We start from the raw sequence: 24549 nt of genomic DNA on the forward strand, positions 1-24549 counted from the left end.
ATGTTTCTATCAGTAGTGTACTTCCAACAAGACAAATAAATTTTAAAAAAATAAACAACTTATGGCAAAAAGCAGAGAACAAATTTTCGCAACATGATAAATGCATAACTTTAGAGCCAACAAGCTCAAAATAACATTTTCAGACCAAGCAACCCAATGTTAAAGAGCACAACTTATATTTCTAATTATATGCATTCAAACATGGTAGATGGAAGAGAGGAAACCATTAGTTGTATAGCATGAATTCAAACGGCATGAGAAGATAAAACAATAAACGGACTAAAGAGCATACATTTCAGGTTCATGAACACAACCAAAACATGATAACAAACAAAAGGTAAATGGAAAGGGTCTAAAGATTAGATTACGAACAAATCACATCTTTAATCTAAACTAACCAATCTGAACTCATCAAGAACAATAACTAAAGCACACACTAAAGAAAATCATTTTAGCTATGGAAAGCGAAGCCGAAACTAAGAGCTCGACTTAAGATCGACATAACCTATAAAATAAGAATCTAAAGAAGAATTTGTTCAACATTTAATCCCTAGAATCTCAAAGATTGACATAGTAGTCATGTGCATATCAACATCTAGACAACTGACTATTCAAAAGAGGTTAAACATAAGGGCTATCTCACATAAACAAGAAGATATGATGCTAGCAACCATCCCTTTTTCGACAATATGAATTTAATAACAAACAACATAAAATAGAGAACTGGACATATTTGAAACTTAAAGAGAAATATAGAAAAAAATATAACTTCAATGATTCAGCTAAACATTATCTACAACAAATAAGCTGTTTTCATAATACTAAGATGCTGGAAAGCAAAAATCATATTTCTAGCAAATACAACAAACTAATCTGATCCCCTCACACAACAAAAATAAAATATATATATTTAGAAGAAGAAAGAATTATCTTTCGCTGAGAAGGAACTGGGATGACAAGTGGTAAACAATGAGCTTCCACCACCAAAGGAGCTTTTCCGAAAAGCTTGGATGAAAACTTCAAGGACAGGACCTTATGAAAAATTTAAACCTTAAATCTTTGGACTATCTAAATCGATTTCTTTGTAAACCTTATATCTCTCTGTATGTCCCTCCAGAACCCCCTATTCAGTGAAATAACATAGGTATTTATAAGGAAAAACTAGGGTTCAAAATTTAGGAAAAGGGTCGAGAAGTTGGATAAGATAAAGGTCCACAAATTTGAAAATTCCCTCTCAAATTCTCTCCAAGGATGAAAGAATATACCGAATTGATCCTCATTTCAAACGGATTGGAATGAGGTGGAGGGTCTCGATCGATTGAGCGTCCTTGAGATGTTGTGTGCCTCAATCTCACGCCACAAGGACGAAAATGCGTGCTGTTTTTACTGAAATCACGGCTGGAACAGTACTATCAAAGAGGGACGTTGAGGAAGAAGACAAGAAAAGGTAGCGTACTGCCTGTTGCCGCTGTTTTCCGTCCGTTTCCGTGAGATTTCCGTGTGCTGCTGTTTGCCTTCGTTGTTTGGAATAGTTGTTGAACAAAACAAATTGGCCAGGTTAAGGGGAAATGGATTGGGTCGAGATTATTTAGAGTGGGAATTGGGCTGGGAATTATCGAAAGCTTAAGGTAGTAATGGGCTGATTGGGAACTGCTGGAAGCGAATTGGGCTGACAAAATGGGCCCAAAACTTGGTCTCAAATGGGTTTTAGGTGTGGTAAGAAAAGAGGTTAGATCTTTGAGTTTAAAAAAAATAAAAAAAAAATAGCCAAATTGAGTTAAATTAATAAATTCGGCTAAAACCTAAATAAGACGAATTAATATTAATTAATTAACGAGCTTCTTAATCTTAACGAAATGAAATAATTAACTTAATTGTAAACTACTGATTCAAAATTATAACCCTAATTTAAACTAAATGAATTTAATAAAATACTTACTAGAAATTAAAATCATTCTGAGATGATTTTTGAAATGCTTATAAAATATACTAATTATCTACAAAATTATATAAAACATAAATATTACTTAAAAATTATAAAAACGAAAAAATTGGTTAAAAGTAACTTGAATTTTGAATTTTATAAAAACTAATTATTTCAAATCATTTGGAATTTAAGAAGCTCGGTGATTAATCTACATTATTGTGGAGGTCCAAAATTGAATGTCAACAGTATGTGAATTTTAAAAAGTGTTCTTTTTGTGTGGACTGTGTTGTTTTTCTTGGTTTTGTTGTAAGCTCAAGTGGAGTTGAAGTGGATGATGAGAAGGTAGAGGCTATTAGTAGTTGGCCAACCCCTAAGTCCATTAGTGATGTTAGAAGCTTTCATGGGTTGGCAAGTTTTTATAGGAGGTTTGTGAGGAATTTTAGTTCTCTAGACGCTCCTCTAACCGAGGCCATCAAAAAGGAAAAGTCTTTCATTTGGGGTATAAAACAAGAAGAAGCCTTTAAAATCTTAAAGGAGAAACTTAGTTCTACTCCTTTACTTCAACTTCCCAATTTTGAGAAGATGTTTGAAATTGAGTGTGATGCTAGTGGAGTAGGCATTGGTGTGGTCTTGATGCAAGAAGGGAAACCCATAACTTACTTTAGTGAGAAGTTAAGAGGAGCTCCATTGCAATATTCTACCTATGATAAGGAACTATATGCCCTAGTGAGAGCCTTAACGAATTGACAAACATTATTTGTGGCATAAGGAGTTTGTGATTAGAACCGATCATGGGCTTTGAAACATATTAGGGTTCAAAATAAGCTTAATAGAAGGCATGCCAAATGGATAGAATTTATTGAGTCTTTTCCTTATGTGATTAATTATAAGCAAGGCAAAGAGAATATTGTGGAGGATGTTTTATCTAGAAGATATGCTTTGATGAATACCTTGACTTCTAGATTGATGGGTTTTGAGAGTTTGAAGGAATTATATTCTAATGATGATGATTTTGAAAAGGTCTTTGGGGAGTGTCAAGTGAGCTTGAATAGGTGTGTACAAGTTGTTAAGAAGGGTAATGAAGCTAGAACTCCTAGGTTTGAGTTGAAGGAGGGCTATTTGTTTAGGAATGGAAAGCTTTGTGTACCTATGTCCTCATGGAGAGAGTTGTTAGTGAAAGAGGCACACAATGGAGGTTTGATAGGTCATTTTGGAGTGTCAAAAACCTTAGCTATTCTTAGTGAACATTTCTTTTGGCCTAAGATGATAAGAGATGTGGAAAGAATTTGTGCTAGGTGTTTGGATTGTAAGCACGCTAAATCTTGTACCCAACCCCATGGGTTGTATACCCCTTTGCCTATTCCTAGTGGCCCTTGGCTAGATATTTCCATGGACTTTGTTGTTGGTCTCCCAAGGACTAAGAAGGGTAAGGATAGCATCTTTGTTGTTGTGGATAGATTTTCTAAAATGGCTCACTTTATTGCTTGTCATAAAAGTGATGATGCATCTCATGTTTCTACCTTATTTGTTCATAATGTGATGAAATTGCATGGTGTTCCCCAAACAATTGTTAGTGATAGAGATTCAGAGTTTCTAAGTCATTTTTGGAGGTGTTTGTGGGGAAATTTGGGAACTAAGTTGCTATTTTCTACTTCTTGTCATTCCCAAACGGATGGTCAAACCGAGGTGGTTAATAGAACCTTAGGTAACACTTAGGGATATGGTTAAAGGGAAGTTAACTTCTTGGGAGGATTAATTGCCATTAATTGAGTTTGCATATAATAGAACTATTCATAGATCTATTAGCATAACCCCTTTTGAGTGTGTTTATGGCTTTAATCCCTTGACTCCATTAGATTTAACTCCTTTACCCAAAAATGCTATTGTGAGTATAGATGCAACAATTAAGGCAAAAGCTATGAAGAACATCCATGAGAAAGTAAGAATGCGAATTGAGAAGGCCAACAATGATGCAACCAAAAGAGCCAACAAGGGACGAAAGCAAGTCACCTTTGCACCCGGTGATTGGGTATGGGTTCATTTTAGAAAGGAAAGATTTCCAAGCAAAAGGAAGAACAAACTTATGCCAAGAGGAGATGGACTTTTTCAAGTGCTTGAGAAGATTGGGGATAATGCTTACAAAGTAGACTTACCAAGTGAGTATTTGGTCCATAATGTTTTCAATGTTAGTGATTTATCTCTTTTTGATGTAGGTGTGGCGAATTCGAGGACGAATTCTTTTGAAGAAGGGGAGTGTGATGTAGATCAAAGTGACACTACTTCAAGGAGGCCTTCATAAGGAGTCAAGCTAAGGATCTTCAAGCATTGCAAGCTTTATGGATGAAGATGGAACCTTTGGAAGGCACCAACATGGAAGACTTGAAGATATTTAATATATTAAGTACTCTACCATTTTAATTACCTTGTAATTAAAATGAAGGGCAATTGAGTCTTTCTTCACTATTTTAGTTTTTAGTATAAATAGTAGATTTTAGGGTTTCATAAAGGTTTTGGGACATGTTATGCTTCTTGTGAGAGTTTGGAAGTCCTTTGTTAAACTTCAACATTTTGTCCTAGAATTTGCAAGTAAGATTATTACTTTCTTGAGGATTCTAATAGATTAGGTATTTTTATTTCTCAATTAAGTGGTGTTTTTGGTTAGTTTCACCATTACATCTCTTAATTGTGTCTATCTCTTTTATCTAGTTTTTTTTATTTCTATTTTATTTTTATCTTCTTGTTTCACATCAAACGATCTGCAAAATCTTGTGTTAAACCCATCAAAAATTTGGACGGCTACCTACACTAGTGAATCACGATTAGGGGGAGAGAGTAAATTTTGAAATTCAAATAAATTGGATGTGTATGAGTGATTTTAGAAGAGAATTAGGGAATAGAGAGGGAAATAAAATTGTGTTTATATAAATGAGTATACAAAAAGTCGGGAAGGCTATTTTTATTTCCGTACACAAAGTATGTGTGCATCCCATATTTAATAACAAAAATATATTAATCTATAGTCACATACAATATATTCTCATCAGTAATATTTGCCGACTCTCGTAATTTTATCTAATACTCCCTCCGTTTCACAAAGAATGATCTGGTTTGACTTGGCACGGAGTTTAAGTAAATAAAGAAGACTTTTGAATCTTGTGGTCCTAAATTAAAGTTATGTCAAATGTACAAAATCGCCCTTAATCTTATGGTCTTAAACATGTCACGTGGAAAACAAAAAGTAAAATGTTACCAAAAAAGGAAAGAGGTCATTCTTTTTTAAACTGACTAAAAAAGAAAGGAGGTCATTCTTTGTGAAACGGAGGGAGTACAATTATTAATTATCATTTTGATTACATAATTCAAATCTCATTATGGTAAATTAAGCATAATAACTGAATAATCAAAATAAAATTGTATTTTTTTTGAATTTTCGAAAACTACTCACCTGTCCCTGAAACAGTAGTGTCAGTTCTGTCTTTCTTCTTACATCTTCGTAAACCTCCCATCAATGGAGACTTTACCACCATTCCCAAAATCCAAACCTCTAAAATGAAATTCGAATACGACCCTTTTGCTTAATCAATGGATCTATCAACTTCTGCTTCTTTTTCATCGTCCTCATCGTCTTCTTGGTTTTCCGGCATAGTTCGTGGCCGTTCCAGTAGTGTCAAGATGTCTAATAAAAATCAGGTCGCTGCCGCCGCCGACGGAGGTGCTGACAGTGTTTCCGGTGCTGGCCCTATTACTGCGAAAAAGCAGTTCCGTGGTGTAATGTTTAAGTATGGTCCTAAGGCAATTCAGGTCTGTTGTTAAATTCTAAGTTCTTTTTTTTTTGTGTGTGTGAAATTGGACTTTGCATATTGGTTTTCTACTTATTTGGAAAAAAGAATTGATTTGTTTTATGGGTTTGTTAAGCATTGTGATAAAGGTTTTACTTAGGTTACTGTTAATTATAGAAAATTAACTCGAAAGATTATGGTTTAAAGCCAATTTAGGTATGCTTAGTTTCCTAAGTGCTCCCTTTTCTCGTGAAAGTTCAACTGTGCAATTCAGTTTGATGGTTGATTTGAAAAAATCTGAGCTTATTTTGTGTGTAAGGGTTGAAATGTATGGGAAATTGTGACATCTATGCCTCAATTCCAGACTAGTTGGGGTCTGCTGTATGAATCATTTTTTCCATTTGGACTCGTTGTGTACAGATAACTAAGAATTTGTGATTCTCTGATACTAGAGGTTCGCTACATTTTGATTTTATTGCAAACTTTTCAAGCTTGTTTCTGAACTGCATTTGATTTGGGAGTTTCTGGTTCAGTGAAAAGGATTCAAGTTTTGAGTTTTTGGGATGGAGAGGGAGGGTTATGGAGAAGTAGTTAGACTATTGGAAGTCCTAATGCAGTACCTCGTAGCTTACCTTTCGGATTCAATGAAACAGTGTCATCTTTAATTCAGTTAACCAAAACATTAGTGTTCTTGGAAAGTGGAAAAAGTTTTTTGTCCTAGTTTCTGATAACAATCGAGAAATAACCAGACTGGTAATAACTTGGTATCTAGTAAATGCTATGAGCCTATGATGTCGAGAGGACCCACAAACTTTGATGCTTTCTCTGTATATTCATCTATCATTTGTTGGTCAATGTGAGTGTGTTGACCACTAGTGTGAGTCCCAATTGAGGGTAGAGACTGAGTGCGTCTTATATTAGATTTGTATGTTAATTTGGGCCCTTTTATTTGATCTTTCTAGGGATTGTTTGGTATGGGGATGGGATAAACAAAGTTATCCCATGATCCCACCATATATATGGGATAACTTATTCCATCATTATAGTATAAATGGTGGGATAGATAATCTCGGGACTAATTAGTACCCCTAACAAAACACAAATAAAATAATCATGTATTTTATCCCGGGATTATTATCCCTTATCCCTCGTACCAAACGACCCCTTGGAGTTCAATTTGTAATGCCTTTCACTGTGAAGGTTCTTATGACAAGCTGGGGATTGGAGGTTTGAAGAAATTAGTAAGAGAAGTGTGGAAGACTGTGCCAAGCTGTGTGTATTGTCTTATATGGAAAAGAAATACTAGATGCTTCGAAGGGAAAACAAAGACTAACCCGAAGATTAAATTCAAAAGTGCTTATGGCTTTTGGATTTTTGGTGAAACTTACTAGATGTTAAAGATGAACAAAGTATGTTAAGAGTTCATAGATTCACTATAGGAGTAGGTGCTTATTCTGGTGGAAATTTTCTTTTTGTTTTTGTTCAGAAGGGTTTCAAACTTTGTAATTATCCAGGAACTAGATTAGTGCCAAGTTTCTAATTTTATTCTATTATACACCACTTTACCTGTTCAAAAAAAATAAATACTAGATGACATTACATTTGCACTTAAATTCCTAATTAGTTTGGCCTGACGATATATAAATTCTTGATATCCGTTACCTTTTGGACCTGCGTCGATCCACTAAAGGCTTAGGATATTCGAGGGTTTGAGCTAATGGTCAATGAAGCTAGAATGGATAATGAGATATTAGGATTCATACCGTAATAAAGGTAAATTATAGTTACTCTTACTCATATATTAAGTTTTAAGCGTTGGTGGACAACGTTACATGGTATTTATACGGGTGGGAAGTAGCAGATACTCAATGTCAGTAGAAATGAGAGCAAGATGGCACCAACATCATTACTATTTAGAAAAAAAGACAAATTAGGTTGCTAGGGATACTCTGCGTTTAATATTGACATGTAGATCTCTAAGAAAATGCTGATAAAATGAATCTCTAAACAAACTAAATAGTCTTTACAAACACCAGATGTAACGGAAGTGTACCCACATGGGTAAGCTCTAGTCCTATTCCAATTTAAGTAGGCTTGTATATATTTGTTTCTATTTCCATTATAACACTCCCCTCAAGTTGGTGCATACAAGTCATATGTACCTAGCTTGTTATAAATGTAATTACCACAGTGATGAACTTCCCAAACCAACCTTGAGAAGACTGTTTAAGACCATAGAGTGACTAGCGTAATTGACATACAAGGCATCTAAACTCCCCCTGAGCAACAAAATTAGGTGGTTGCTCCATATAGACTTCTTCACACTGCAGCGGTCGCCGAAAAGTGCTCAAAATTTGGTATAAAATGTATGGATCATCTTGGAATCAATAAATGAGTCGATATTACACAAGAATGTCACGACTCTAGCCTACACCCTGGACGTGGCCGGTACTCGAGAACCATTGTTGTCTCAAGCGAACCCTCATCCTGGCTGACTACTAGCGGAAGAATAACTCAAGCATGCACAAACATCAAACTTAAAGAAACGTTCAACAACAGTTTACTGAATCTCAAAACTCTCTGAATATACGGAGTATGAAACATAAGTTTTAAATAAAACATCCAAAACTGAAACTCTCCAAAACAGTCTATCTATGAAGCCGCTATTGTATAAAGATGAGTGTCGGGACAAGACCCACAACATCTCAAATTGTTATTACTAACTTCTCATAAAAATCGAAGTCCTCCGAAAGCAAGGAGGCCTCACTCAAAAGCTGACGAGCGGATGAAGTGATCTCAACAAACTCCTGTCAAGGATCTTAAGTACCTGAATCTGCATCATAAAATGATGTAGGTTGAATGACATTAGTACATTGAATGTACGAGTATGTAATAAAGCTGAATAACAAATAACTGAGATGTAAGTCAGAAGGTAACTCAACTGGAATATAGTATAAATCATCATGAAAAATCATTTAAGCTCTTGTGGATGCAATAATAGCAAATACTGAACTGAAATATATATATAAAAATATACTTTACTTTACTCTACTGGGAGTTCCTCTAACCAACAACCATCACTATGAGCCTCGTGATGATACACGTCTCGCCCACCCTGCCAGAACTGTCCTAAATCTTGTCGGGCTATAGAACAAACTCAACTCATGGATCCACTATAAAGGTCTGCTCAAAGGCAATAAGAAGTCGCTCGAAAGTTGGTGCGATCCTAACCCACGTTGGCTACGTGGTTTATGGGGAATGTGAGTTGTCTGAACTCCATATCAATGCTCAATACTACTCCCAAAATATATATATAACTCAATGCTCAAGTAAAAATATTCTTTTGCTGAGATAAGTTCTCAAAAGTGCCTCTTTAAGAGGTAATTGCTCTGTACTCAATCTTTCTAAAAACTCTTTATACCTTTCTGAAAATAGTATTCTCTTTTCAATGTAAAATGATACATTTTAGAATCCTTTAGTTTCCTTTAACTCTTCTCAAAAAAGAAATTTGTACTTTAATTTGCTCTTGAACTCACTTTTAGCTTTTAAAAATCAATGTATAGAAAAATGTTTATTTAAAAGACTCTCAATCAAAACTCAATAATTAGGGTTCATGTGGGAACATAAACATGAACAACAACTCAAATATCTCAATGCATAATATAGTGCAACTCATAATCAAGAATTTAGAAGTCGGAATCAATAACTTAACTCATATCAAGAATTTAGAGCTTAGAATCAATAACTTAACTCATATCAAGAATTTAGAATTCAGAATCAATAACTTAACTCATATCAAGAATTTTCGAAACTAAGGGTATAACCCTAGATCAAACTTTTACTGACTGAATTGAGATGTAGGGCGTGAGGACTGAGGACGAACTTAGTCAATCAATATGAATAACCTTACATACCTGGAAGAACAAACTTCTAGAAAAACTTGATTAGAAGCCTTGAAACCCTAGCTTTTGTCTTCTCTGCAGTTTTCTTTGAGTTGGGGGGAAAGGGGGGTTTGAGCGCGCAAAATAAAAGAAAACTTGGGTGGAATATATTCCCCTAATTGAAGTTAAAACGTCATGGTTTGGGCTTAGAAAAAGTGGAAAAAGAGAAAAGAAACCCCACTTAAAAAGTTGTCAAAAACCTTCCATGGGGCCATCTACTATTTGTGGAAATCATACTGCAATTTTAAGACTGAAAAGTTCTTTCTACGGGTCCAAACTACGGTTGTAGAGGTTTCTACGACCCGTAGATGGGTCCGTAGGAATTGGACCCTAAAATTTGACTCCCAATACTTTTTCTACGAGTCAACAGTACGGGTCATAGCTTTTTCCACGATTCTTGACAGGGATTCGTAGGTCACTGACTCAGAAAACATTGTTGTGGTAGTCTTTGGTTAAACGATCATAACTTTTTACTCCAAACTCAAAATGAGGCAAACTTGGTGGGTTGGAAAGAGGACTCATAAACCTTTAATTTGATAAGTCACGGGCCACCTAATTCATTATGTGTTGAGAGCTATGATCGTTTAAAGTTGGCCTACGTATAATCTTATATCAAAACTTAATCGATAAGGAAGCTTCCAACTCATTTTTGTGCTAGGGTTTCTAGTGACCTTAATTCATATCCAAAACCATTCCACACTAAAGAATTGACGTTAACACCTGAGAACAGTGTTTTGGACGGCGAGAGGCGACAAAAGGCGACAAAGGCCTGCCTCGCCACGCGGCGAGGCGAGCGGCGAGGCGCTCGCCTTTTTGAATTGAGGCACCAATTAATACCAAAAATTAAAAATATTTAATTGCATATATAAATATCCAAAATCTCAATAGCAATAACATATATTAGCAAATATTTCAATTCAAAAACTAAAAGTCTAGAACTTTAAAGACCCAATAATTCAAAAGACAATACTAGAACTCTAAAAGTCTATTCTTCTTCAAAACTATCCAACTCTTGAAGATCAACATCCTCTACATCATTATATTGATCCTCATCTTCTTCCTCCTCATAGTCTTCATCAATTAGTGTCCGAGCCCTACTTGAAGTTGAACTTGTAGATGTAGTTTCTACTCCTTTGCCCTTGTCAAGTGCTCTTGATCTTGAAGAAAGTCCCCTAAGATGATAGATACTCTCATCAGCTCCAATTGTTGTAGTAACACTACCCCAAGTAAGATCAGCATCCTCATATACTAGTTCATCTTCTTGATCTTCGGGGCATCCAACTAACCATTCATTTGAATCATCAATGTTATCCAAGCGAATTGGATCAATGAGATCACGAGCATCATAACGACGTTTCAATGTTCTATTGTACTTAATGTACACTAGATCATTGAGACGCGATAGTGTAAGCCTATTCCTCTTTTTGGAATGAATCTGCACATAAGTTATAGATATTAACTAATAGATATTGATAATAATATAATATGGAAATTAGGATATAATTTTTTTACTTACGTGTTCAAACACAGTCCAATTTCGCTCACATCCGGATGAGCTACAAGTTAGGCTTAATACTTTCATGGCAAACTTTTGCAAGTTTGGTGTTTCACTACCAAATAGTGACCACCATTCAACTATAATAAAATAAATTTAAAGGTTAATGAGTATAAATAAGTCAAATAATTTAAGAGCTAAATCAACTCACTTACCCGGTGACCTTGTGTCTCTAGCTCTTTTAGCCGGACCACAACCAAATAGTCCATCCGCCATTTTGTACCTAGGAAGCTTAGCGACTAGTAAATCTTGTATTGTTGTATCAGGGATCATCTTCTCAACACATGCATAATACTCGGTTCACAAACTCTATAGTAAAGTTCCCTCTTCTTGAGCTTTATAATACAATTCTGGGTTCAAAACATGGCCTGCAGCATGCAAAGGCCGATGGAGTTGGTCTGACCACCTTGCATCAATAATTTCAAACACTTTCTCATATTGCTTCTTAATTCCACGAAAACCCCGTTCAATAGTTTCTTTGGCTCTATCCATTGCTTCATAAATATAGCCCATTGGTGGTTTTTTCTCCCTATCCACCAAACGAAGCACTTTTGTCAAAGGGCCACAAACTGTAAGTGCTCGAACAACATCATCCCAAAAGTGGGCAGAAATAATAAGATTGGCAACTTCTTTCCCCAAAGTTTCCTTTGCAAATTTACTTGAAGTCCATTCGGTTGAGAGGACTAAAGTTCTCAAGTTTTTTCTTTGTATGTACATAGCTCTCAAAGTTAAGAAGGCTGTTGCAAATCTTGTCTTGGCCGGTTTCACCAAATTTCTTTCCTTGGTGAATTTTCTCATCAAGTTTAACAACAATGGCCTTTGACTAATGTAAGAATGGATTCTGATGGCCTTCTTAAAAACTGTTAAAGTAAGATTATAGTAATTAGTAGCTAATAAGCATTAAATATTGACTATAAAGAAAGTTAGATGATAGGAGAGTGATATTACCGGAAGCATATGGCTTAAATATGTCACCAAACATCAAGGTGATGCAATGAGCGGCACATGGAGTCAAATAAATGTGTGGGTACGCACCCATCATCATGCTTCCCACTTTAACATTCTCACTAGTATTATCAGTGACAATTTGTACAACATTTTCCGGTCCAACTCTTTCAATAGTGCTTTCAAACAACTTGTACATTTTGGTGGAATCGGTAGATTCATTGCTAGCATCAATAGGACCAAGAAATACACTACCGATTGGAGAATTCACCAAAATATTGATGATCATTTTACCATTTCGTGCCGTCCATTTGTCCATCATAATGGAACATCCAAACTTTGTCCATTGCACTTTATGCTCATCAACAATTTTTTCCACTTTCTCCACCTCTTTTTTTAGGTGAGTAACTCTAACTTCATGGAATGTAGGAGGCTTCATTCCGGGGCCATGTTGTCCTACTGTCTCAATAAATTTATCAAATGATTTGTGATTGACACAATTAAAAGGGAGCCTCGCATCATACATCCATATTGCGAAAGCACTAACCGCACGCTCTCTTAGAATTTTTTTTGTTTCATCAATTCCTCCTCCTTTTTCAAAGCCTCCTTTTTGTGTTGATTTCTGCGGAAAATAGAGATTCATAGGGCCTTTCGTCATATTCCGCGCGGTGGATGATGTACCTCCACTAGAAGATATCTTTGGAGTTTTGGAGGGAGGCATCATTTCCACATATTCATCCATATCATCAATATCAATATACTCTTCTGGCTGCCTCACTTGAAATTTGGGATTAGTAGCGATTTTATTTTGCATATAAGCCCTTACTTCTTCTCTAATCGCCAACGGACAAGCTGTACATTGTTTAACATTCCTGAAACCACCCACTAAATGTTGCTTGTGTCGAGTTATTCCACCATTAAAAGTACTCCCACAAAAGTTACAATTAACCGAATCTTTCGTTGCTCCTTGAGTACCATAATTCCATCCAATGTCCCTTTTTTTGCTGGCATCCGCCATTGAATTCAGTCAATTCATTGTTTATGGACAAATGAATAAATAATTATAGAAGAATTAATTTTAAAAAAAAAATTATAGGCAGTAGCAGTGAAATGTGAACAATAAAACAGAGGAAAAAAACAGAGCAGTGAAGGCAGCTGTATCTCAAAAAGAAAGAAGCAACAGAAACGATACGAAAAAAACAGAGAAAAAGAAATTTGAACAAGAACTGAAGAAGAGAAAGAGGTCACCTGGCAGCAACTCCTGCGATGAAGGAGGAGAAGAGACGCGAGGCCTAGGGGAAGAGGAGCAGCAACTGTGCGATGAAGGAGGAGAAGAGATGCGCAACAACTCGATCGACTGAAGGTGGAGAAGAGATCGCAAGGAGAACGTGAATGAAAGTTTGAAAATAGAAAAAAACCCTAATTTTGACTAATATTATTAAGTCAATCTTTTTAAAAATTAAAAATCAAAAATGGCGCCGCCATTTACGTCGCCTTAGGTCTCCTTTTTGATGTCGCCATGCCTCAGTGTAGAATGGCGAGAATGGTTCGCCTCGCCTCGCCATATCGCCTTTGGCGAATGGCGCTCGCCATTCATAACACTACCTGAGAACAATTTAAGAATCACCTGATACGACCTTATACACAAATGACAAACCAAAGAATGGTTCAGGTCTTAGCTTAGAAATTTTCAAGGTGCTACAAAGAAAGTCACTGAAAAGTGTCTTGGAATATGCTCATGCGTCGGAGTATTAGATTTGATTTCTGAAAGTGGTCACAATCAGAGAAATAAGATTATGAGGGTAGGGGCAGAATGGAGGCACGAACCTGTTGAGAAAGAGAATTATATGGGTATAGTCGGAATGATGGCACAACCCTATTGGAAAATAGAAATTATATGAGCAGGGTTGGATTCACGGCACGATCCTATTGAAAAAGAGAAATTATATGGGTAGGGTTGTAATGTTGGCACGACTCTACACAAATAAGAAAGTAGTAACCAGAAAGAACGGTGGTACGCAAATCATATATGAAAAAGTAGTCACCTAAAAAATGACACCGTGCTGCACAAATTGGATAGGAGAAAGTAGTCACTGGAAAGATGGCTCAGTGCTACACAAATGAGATATGAGAAAGTAGTCACCGGAATGATGCACAGTGCTACACAAATAAAAATTGAGAAAGTAGTCCGAAATAATGCATGGTACTATGCAAAATAAATATGAGAAAGTAGTCACTGGAAAGATGCACGGTGCTATGCAAATTAGATATGAGAAAATAGTCACAAGAAAGATACATGGTGACCCAACTTTTGCTTACATAATTGTTGGCCAGACGGGAGGCATATATGGGTAATAACCACCCACCGGCAGCGGAAGCTCTTTGATTCTCTACCAAGATCGTAGAGGCATTGATACCATGTGAGAAATATTGGAGAGAAGTATTATTGAATTGTGTGTCTACATTGTTACATTGAGAACCTATTTATGGACACTACATTAGACTCCTTTTCCAACTAGGACACTACAATACACCTTTTCTAAGAGGATTCTATATACTATTTCTATTCCTATTCCTATTCTAAGTAGGATATTATTCTTATTTCTATTCTATTCTAACATTGTTTTACTGTGAGGTACTTCAGTCTTTTCTTTAGTTCCCTTGGCAATTGCCTCAAGTTTTTGAAAGAGAGAACATTTATCATCTAAAGAAGACTGGATTTGCTCATTTTAACACTTCAATATTTATTTGCAATCACATATTTTCCTTCTAGCTAGTGGAGCTGTCTTTCCACGAAACATGACAATCTTGATTGGACATACATTTTATATGGGGTCGTAGATTGTAATTTAAGGGAAGAAATGGTCATTCAAGAAATAAACAAACCTAGAACAACCACACAAACACAAAAGTACAGAACCAATCTGCTTCTATTGCTTTTTTCTCCTCCAATACATTAGAGGTTTCTTTCCTTCTGTTGCCTGTACAATAGAAAAATACACAATGGAAAAATGTCTTCTCTATTTCCTCTTCTCCTCTACAGCTTGCTAAAAGACAATGCAAGTGTGCAAAAGGGTGAAATTTTCAATTTTCAGGGACTAAATATAGAAAAAAAGCTTCAAGGACTTCCCTTGCCATTTACTCTTATGCACTCAATTCTTTGTTGTTTACCAGCTTTCAATTTCTTGCAGGTTGCTTTTAAAACGGGTGATTATAAACAACAGGTCATTTTCATAGGTGGATTAACGGATGGATTTTTAGCTACTGAGTACGTATCTTATTATATCCCCCACTTCCATCTGCCCTCTTTTCCTCCTGTTCATTCCCTTCTCCATGTTTATGTTTTTTTTTCACTTTTTGCATTCATGGTCTGGCAAGTGTCACTATCAAGTCTTCAAAATATATTGAAGATAAGATAATCTTTTTTTTTTTTAACTGACTTATCAAAAATAGTTGATTTTCTTTGAAGTGTTCCTTATTTGACTCGACTCACTTCAGATCAGAAAGATTATGCATTTTCCATCATGAAAATGTTGGAGTAGGGCCCTCACTAATTACATTTAAAACTTGAAGATGGTTACCTTGAAATTCTATTTCTATAACTATTTCTTTTTGAGAAGGTTTCTCCAAAGCTTATTCCCTGATAATGTATTTGAATCTTTGTGCTACTTGGTCTTTATGCCTTTTCTTTTCTAATGTGGTTTTCTTTTTCTGTGTGTTGAGGGAGGCAAGGGATGAGTTATAGTTAATAGCAACTGTTCTTTTGCATTGCACATTAACGAATAGTTTTATCTTTATGCTTACGTTGGTTTGAAAAAGATTGGAGTCCTTTCTACAAGGTACACACACACAAAAGGAAGAAACACCCACCCCACCCCAAAAAAAAGAAGGAAAAAATTTAACGACATGAAATCCACAAAGCTATCCCATGTCAGGGAGACAAACCATCAAATTTGCTCTTGATAGACCATCCTGCTACTTCTGATAATTTGTGGTCTCTAAACTTGATGATCTCCGTTTTTGCAGTTACTTAGAACCTCTGGCTATTGCTTTAGATAAAGAGAAATGGTCATTGGTCCAGTTTCTAGTTTCATCATCTTATAGTGGATATGGAACCTCAAGCTTGAGACAAGTAATAATCTCTGCCTCTTATTTCCACATATATTCAAACTGTTGTCATTACTATAGATTTTGCACTATGTCTGAGGTACTCGTTAGATGGTGTAGCACTGAATATTTCTGTTTCATCTTATTCCGCTCAAGTTCTTGACAACTTACTAGGTTATTCCATCATTGATTTACTGGGAAAGGTGAAAGTAACAGTCTCTCTCAACTCCTATTGTCCATAGAAACATGTTCTTGCATTTGCATTCTCCTGAAAACCATATTGACTTCTAAACAAGGAAAAACTTAAGTGTGCAATTTTAAGCATATCTTGGATAGTTGGGAAAACATCTTAAATCAGTGAAAATTTGCTCGTGCTTTGTTTTTCAGAAGCTTTGATGCCAAAAACGTGTTAGAAATTCCCGAGTCATAAAGGATTTATGATGGGTAAGGGCTTGACACAGTTTAAGGTCAAACAGAGAAAAAAGGAGATGGACTAGGTATGTATTTGAGCTTAGTTCAGCTCAAACATGCAGATCAGAAGAACATGCAAACTCAACATTCTGTTATTGAGATACATACTAGAGGAGAAGTGGGGATATTTTTTATTGATCTAGTTCAACAGCTATTACATGTGCTCAATTATATAAGGAATAGAAATAACTACCAACAAACATAATACAAATACTACTCTTTAGACTTAACACTAATGACAAGATTACCCTCTCTCATCATATCTGCACATGTAAATGTCAAGATTCCCCCTAAGCTGGAGGGTGAAAAACATCGAGCACTCCTAGCTCGCCCAGAAGAAACAGATGCTGAGCAGAACCAAGGCCTTTTGTGAAGACATCAGCCCAATTGAGAAGAACTGGGAATGAAACAAGGCAGTATAAGACCAGCTTTGATCTTCTCCCTCACAAAGTGGAACCTAATCTCAAAATGCTTAGTGCGTTCATGATAGATGGGATTGGAAGCAATCTGTATAGCAGCTTTATTGACACAGTATAAAGGAATTGGTATTGAAACAGGGCACCCCAACTCTCCCAACAATCCTGTAATCCATGTTACTTTCGCAACAGCAGCAACTATGCTCCTATATTCAGCCTCAGCGGAACGTCTGCTAACAGTAGGCTGTTTTTTCGATTTCCAGGAGATCAAGCAGGCACCTAACTTGATAACATATCCCGTGACTGATCTCCTAGTATTTGGGCAGGCTGCCCAATCTGAATCACATGACATGATTTTGAGAACCAGTGGGATAAAACAAACCAAGGCCAGGTGAGCCTTTGATGTATCTGAGGACCCTCAAAGCTCTCAAGGTGAGACTGCTTTGGCCTCTGCATAAACTGGCTCAGGACCTGGACAACAAAATAGATATCTGACCTGCTGATGGTGAGGTAAGTCAGCTTGCCAATGAGCTTATGGTAACCAGTAATGTCTTCTAACTCTGCATCACCAATGCTTCCCACATGAGTATCATACTCAACTGTCTTCAGTTTTAAGTTGTATTCAAGAGGAGTAGGAGCTGGTTTAGCACCTCCCAGTCCCACCTCTGATAACAACTCCAGGGAATACTTTCTCTGATTCAAAGGAATACCCTTGTTGGATCTCAATCCCAAGAAAATATCTCAAGTCACCCAAGTCTTTTACCTTGAAGTTTTTGTGGAGAATAGATTTGGCTTCCTCTATCAGGCCAGAATCCCCCCCTGTAATTAACAAGTCATCCACATAAATGAGAATGACTACCATAGTTGATCCTTGTTGCTTAGTAAATAGGGAGTGGTCACAAGCACTCTGCTTGTAGGCTTGTTGCCTGCTGCCACCAAGGCACTGGTGAGCTTAATATTCCATTGCTTGGATGCTTGCTTCAGCCCATATAAAGACTTGAGCAATCTATATACCAGTGTTGTGAAAGGCGGTCGCCAATGGCGAGAGGCGAGGCGACCCTTCATCACCTTTTAGCTTTGTGGCGAGGCGATTTTCTAAAGGCGACGCCATGACGACAATGGCGAGAAGCAAGAAAGGCGTCGCCATTTGTATTTTCTTAAAAGAAGGCGACCAATTTAGGGTTTTAAAAGTTAAAAGGTAAATTAGGATTTTCTTTCCAAATTTGCACAGTTGCACACTTTCTTCTAATTTCTTCTTATTTTCTTCTTCCTCTGCAGGCTTCAAAGGTACTTCTACCTCTGTTTTTATCTCACTGTTTTGACTTTTGTTCTGTTTTTTTCTCATTCAAGTTCTAGACTTTTAGTATGTACTATCTATTTTCAGTTTTTGAATTGAAATATTTGTTAATATGATATTGCTATTGAGATTTTGATTATTTATGTATGCAATAAATATTTTAATTTGTTGGTATTAATTGGCGCCACACTTCAAAAAGGCGAGCGCACGGCGAGGCAGACCCTTGTAACCTTTCGCCATCCAAAACACTGCTATAGACCTCCTTCTCCCCTGCTTGTGGAAGCCTTGAGGCATGCCCATGTACACTTCTTCAAACAAATTTCATTGTAAAAAAGTACTATTTACATCCATTTGTGACATAGGCCAGTTCTGTGAAGCTGCAAGACTAGTAATGGTCCTACCAGTGACTATTTTAGCCACAGTTGAAAAAGTATCATGAAAATCAAGTCCCTCATTTTGGTTGTACCCCTTGACCTATGTTGCGTGGACTCTTCGATTTTGCTGCTAAACCGGTCTCGATGCGGCACTGGTGCGGATGGCGGGTGCAGGGTGCGTGTCAGATTCGTTCAATCCCATGCGGATACTTTGACCAGAGTCGAGAATTTTTTTGGGAAAGACCGAGTGGACAAATTTTGGGAGTGAGTGACCTCGGTTGCATTTTGGCAGAGAGGAAGTAGGTAAGCTAGGGTTGAAGTTTTGGTGTATTTCGTAGAGGCTGTGGCGTGTGAGATGAAATAAAATATATGAAACTAGGGTTTTTCAGAGATTTATATGGGCCTGCATGTTGCAACAAAATTAGTTCAACATTTGGCCTAACCACTTCTAATGACATTTTACCTTTCATGGGCCTACTGTTTGTATAATCAGTGTTGTGGACTTTGTTGGACTATTGTGTAGTGTAAAAATCCCTTTGTGACTTGGAAAAACAAATTTTAATGTTATCATTTACACATAACTTTTTTAGCTTTATAATTGGTTAGCAGTTAAGACATTTGGAGAATCCCACATGCACCCGTTGGCATTTTTGAAGAGTCCGAGCAACATACATTGTAGGGAATCAAGCTACTAAGTCACACTATGAAAGTTTGGGATTGAATGGTGGAGATGAAAGTGAGGAGTGTTTCTATCTCTGAGAACCAATTTGGATTCATGTTGGGACGTTAAACTACGGAAGTCATTCATCCTGTAAGGAGACTGCGGAGCAGTATAGGGAGAGGAATGACTTACACATGGTGCTCATCGACCTAGAAAAGGCATATGACAAAGTTCTATGGAGGTTTGGAGATGCTTGGCGACTAGAGGTGTAACTGTAGGCTACACTAGGGCGGTCAAGGACATGTGTGATGGTGTCAAGATTTGGGTAAGGACAGTGGTAGGAGACTCAGAGCACTTCCCAGTTGTGATGGGGTTACATCAGGGATCAACTCTTAGCCCATTTTTATTTTTCTTGGTAATGGATGAATTGATGCGATAAATTCAAGGGGAGGTTCCATGGTGTATGTTATTTGCGGATGACATAGTTCTAATTGATTAGATTCGCATCAGAGTTGGTGGCTAAGTTGGTGATTTGAAGACAAACCCTAGAGTCTAAAAAATTCAGATTAAGTAGGACCAAGATAAAATACTTGGAGTGCAAGTTCAGTGACGTATGACATGAGGTTGGCGTGAAAGTGAGACTTGATACACAGGTATCCCTAAGAGAAGTTTCAAGTACCTTGGGTCTATTATCCAAGGAAATGGGAAGATTGACAAAGATGTCTCACATCGTGTTGGTGCGAGGTGGATGAGAGAGAGGCTTGCATCTAGACTCTTGTGTGATAAGAAGGCGCCATCAAAACTTAAAGGCAAGTTCTACAAAGTGATGGTTAGACCTACTATGTTGTTTGTGGCAGAGTATTTTGGCCAGTTTAAAAAGTCTCACGTTCAGAAAATGAAACTTGCGGAAAGGAGGAGTTGTGATGGATGTGTGGACATACTAGGAGAGATAGGATTAGAAATGAAGATATCCGAGACAAGGTAAGAAAAGACCCGATGAAGGACAAGATGTGGGAAGCGAGGCGGTAATGGGTCAGACATGTGAAGAGGTGATTCAAATATGCCTCGGTATGGAGGTATGAGAGGTTGGCTATAGATGGTTTCAGGAGAGGTAGAGGTAGGCTGAGCATGGTGTTGTTTCAGCTTACCGAGGACAAAATCTTAAATAGTAGATTGTGGAGGACACAAATTATTGGTAGTAGAGTGTTCGCTCACTTATCCTTCCGTACTAGTGGCCGCAGTATTACTCCTGTAGTTTCATGTACTTCAATTATCGTATTATTTTATTGTAATTAATGTTCCTTTTTTCTTAATGCTTTGACATGCTTTATGTAGTCATTTGCTTCTTCACTTGCAAAATTTCTGTTTTCTTGAGCCGAGGGTCTATTAGAAACGACCTCTCTACCTCCAAAGGTAGGGGTAGGTCCGCATATATTCTACCCTCTCTAGACCCCACTTTTGGGATTACATTGGGTTTGTTGTTTCTCTTTTTATTACGTTTGGGTGCTTAACTTCCTTCTATCTCCAATATGTTCTAAAGGATGCTATGGAGCTTGATCAGTTGATAAGTTACTTGATAAACAAGGAAGACTCTGAAGGTGTAGTACTGCTTGGGCACAGTACTGGCTGTCAGGTACGTGTTTTTATCTTTGAATGGATGAGTCTAATTTTTTGATGCTACTCTAATTAATTTGATTATTGCATGAAACATGAGGAGAGAGGAAGCTGACTTTCTCTATCTGCAAACAGGATATTGTATATTACATGCGCACAAATGCTGCATGTTCCAGAGCAGTCCGTGCAGCCATATTGCAGGTAATACCTGCTTAAATATTAGTACTTTAAGTTGTCTTTTTGTTAAATTAAATTCACTACATGCTTCCAATCATCTTAGCTATGAATCTGCTAAATTATTGAATCAATGTTCATGAAAGCACATGCGATCCTTGGAGTTTATGATTTATCGAAGTGTTATATTTCTGTTTTTAGTGAGAAAAGGAAAATTTGTAAAATGGACAATATATGCCTCTTGATTTCTGTATCATTTCGAACATGCACCGCGACTCTTGCTGTTACTGATAATGACCTGAATTAATATTTAGTTTGAATGGAGCTAAGGTGGCCTTCAAAGTTAAAAGGCTGCTATTTGAATTTTGCAGTTCATCTTTTTTTTAGGGAGGGGATGGGGATAGGGTGTTTGAATGTAGCTGCTGGGTACTGGATTAGTTACTGTTGTTGACAGACATTCAAGTTACCAGAGATCAGATTCTTTTCTCCTGAAAGGGAATACAGCTGTCAGTGTAATATTATCTTGAAGAATCAGTCTTGAGCAGAGTGGTGAATATGGAGACAGCATTGGGACTTAGTATATGTGATCTCAAAGCCACCTTTATGCAAATGATTTTATGTAATCTGGATACTGTGTTGCTGTCAGCATCAACCATAATGTTCTTTTGGCTTTTCAGGCTCCAGTTAGTGATCGAGAATATAAAGCCACTCTTCCTGATACTGCTTCGATGATTGATTTGGCGTCAAACATGATAAGTGAAGGTCGTGAATCAGAGTTAATGCCAAGGGAGGCGAATCCAGATGCCCCAATCACTGCCTTTAGGTAAGGGTGATTATTAAGTCTAGTTTCTTTCCCATGTATCGCATTTTACACTTTCTGGTTATGGTTACTTCTGAATGTCAATTCAAAGGTTGTCTACTATATGTTGTAAAAAGCATGCCTCAAGTTAGTGTTCACAATTTCGAAGTTGTGATAATGGGAAATAACTTATCAAATAAAAACCATGAACAAGCTGCTATAAGACGCCCTTTCCTGCACCTCATTGAACTGTAATTTTTGTAACAAGGCAAGGTATTGAGGATGATTTGAAAAACCCCTCACTTCAGAGAGGTCCTTCAACTTTTCGGGAAGTTCTTTCTCGATCACATCGATGCAGCTATCCGTTAATAAGTCTTCTATTGAAAAGAAAGAATTTGAACTTCAAAGGGAACTTTTTTTTTTTTATGGAAATCTTGAAAAGACCATTGAATAATTTGTCATACATATGCTCTAGGGTGGGGGGTTCAACTAAACATTGCTTTTGGCCCGAATTATGAATACATATCTAAAATATGCTCAAAATATATACATAAAAAGATCATTACCCATTCTGAACCCACTGGCTCTAGATCCTGGCTTTGCCCTTGCATATGATAGAGGTCTAGTAACTGAATAACAAGTTGGTTTACTTGTTTGGACTCAAGTGTTTGCATACTCTTTTCTACGATGGCTGCTTTTCTAATTACTATGTATTTGACAGATATCACTCACTTTGTGCATACAATGGTGAGGACGACTTGTTTAGTTCTGACTTTAGTGATGACCAGCTGAAGCAGAAACTTGGGCACATGTCCAACACTCCTTGTCAGGTAGGAGACCAAGTTCCATTCAAGTTCGGAAAGCTATTTTGTACTTTTAGTTTCTACGTAGAAAGGTGTCCGAGCCATGTAATTTATATTTTTTTTTGAATTGCATGGCAAAAGACAGAAAATGGACATTGTTAATTTCCTCGCACTAGCTTTAGTAGTTGAGAACACCCATTTTTTACTCGGGACCTAAGAATCTCCATCTGATTTACAAGGATAAAATGGCAGTCTTCTGAATCACACCTGCTCTTTGCAGGTTATATTTTCCATGGGTGATGAGTACGTTCCAGACTATGTTGACAAGAAAGCATTGGTTAATAGGCAAGCACAAAAACCTTCCAGACTAAACTTAGTCTCTTTTACAGTTTGTAATGCCCTTCCAGCAACACGTTTGATACGTTCTTGTTCTTAATTCATTCTTCCTCATGGTAACATGCTCACTTATGCAGATTGTGCAAAGCAATGGGTGGTGCTGAAAAAGTTGAAATTGAATACGGGAACCATTCTTTATCTAACAGAGTTGTAGAAGCTGTTGAAGCTATAATGAGCTTTGTTAAACGAGAAGGTCCCAGCGGGTGGGATGATCCATGGAACTAAACAGTTGATTGATTGATCCTGCAACTTCACTTTGCCTTTTACATTCTTTATTTCCATGTATATGTACACTGCAAGTACAAATATTTTTCTACCTCTAGTGAAATGGTAGTCTAGAATTCTTTGTTGCTTTGTCATTAGCAATGGGAACTTCTATTTGAGTCGTTCATCTTTTATCTAAAAGAAGGGAATATGTCTTCATTTTTTAAGCTTATGCCTCTCCATTTCTTTCAAGTTTGAATTCTTTTGACTATCGGTTTATTTGAATTCAGAATTTTCAACGTGGACTATATTGAAACAATTCATCCTATTTCTTCTATATTAATCCACTTTATTATTCAATAATAGTCCACTTGTTGCTATGCAATTAAATATCTCGAAATTATTATTTATATACCATATACAAAGACTAAAATGGATTATATGGTTGATAGACAATGATAAAAGTGGACTAAATACTCCTGTATTATAATGGAAGAATTATTTAGTGGGAAGATTGTGGAAAATAAGTTACTATATGTTGTTGTGTGAGGAGATTGTAAGTGGGATGGGTAATAAAATTAAAATAAATGGTGTTGGGTCCATAAATTAGATGTGAAATTGTGGGGAAGATTCATTTTTGACAACTATATAAATTCAATTGAAAACAAAATTGAAATAAAAAAAACGTATAATTTTTTTTCAAGGATGTTATTATTATTAATTAATAGAGGATTATGGAAATGAGTAGTGATTGGTGGTCCTTTTTCCCATCACCAAGATAATGTAGTTCAAAATAATATAATACGACAGATTTTTAAAAAATGATAGTATAGAATAAGATTAGATATTGAATCTATTATTAACAAGTGGAATGAAAATTAGGTGGGATAAAAATTTAATTTCCAGCAGAAAATAAAATATTAAAGTATGAAAGATTGTTTTTCCTCTAAATTCTGTCGTGCAAGAAACTTAAACAACTGATATAAATAATAATTAACATGTTAAAAAATTGAATTTGCCTCAGATATCATCGCTAATAAAGCAACGTATTAAGATCTAAACTACAAACTTTTGGGTGTGTTCGGG

The 24549-nt window shown here is 36.6% G+C and overlaps 2 protein-coding genes across 2 annotated transcripts in view; one reads left to right on the forward strand and one right to left on the reverse strand.

Annotated features, from left to right (window-relative positions):
• The window catches only part of LOC125823662 (uncharacterized), a 608951-nt gene that overhangs the window by 117653 nt on the left and 466749 nt on the right, over positions 1 to 24549 (reverse strand). The window lies entirely within an intron of this gene.
• LOC125823693 (UPF0613 protein PB24D3.06c) lies at positions 5368 to 23688 on the forward strand. The gene is made up of 9 exons (XM_049503059.1): positions 5368 to 5728; positions 15339 to 15415; positions 16174 to 16279; positions 21014 to 21106; positions 21223 to 21288; positions 21939 to 22084; positions 22782 to 22890; positions 23144 to 23208; positions 23337 to 23688. The coding sequence occupies exons 1-9, from the start codon at positions 5510 to 5512 to the stop codon at positions 23482 to 23484; spliced, it is 1029 nt and encodes a 342-aa protein (XP_049359016.1). The 5' UTR covers positions 5368 to 5509; the 3' UTR covers positions 23485 to 23688.

Source organism: Solanum verrucosum, unplaced genomic scaffold (genome assembly GCF_900185275.1).
Source record: "Solanum verrucosum unplaced genomic scaffold, falcon-dt-bn FXZP01000093.1, whole genome shotgun sequence".
In the NCBI taxonomy this organism is placed as follows: Eukaryota; Viridiplantae; Streptophyta; class Magnoliopsida; order Solanales; family Solanaceae; genus Solanum; species Solanum verrucosum.

What these genes read in the sequence shown, in the direction of transcription:
- LOC125823693 (XM_049503059.1), top strand. Translation starts at nt 5,510, where the DNA reads ATGGATCTATCAACTTCTGCTTCTTTTTCATCGTCCTCATCGTCTTCT. An exon ending in ATGGTCCTAAGGCAATTCAG is followed by an intron (nt 5,729 to 15,338) that starts GTCTGTTGTTAA and finishes AATTTCTTGCAG; the next exon opens with GTTGCTTTTAAAACGGGTGA. An exon ending in TGTCCAACACTCCTTGTCAG is followed by an intron (nt 22,891 to 23,143) that starts GTAGGAGACCAA and finishes TGCTCTTTGCAG; the next exon opens with GTTATATTTTCCATGGGTGA.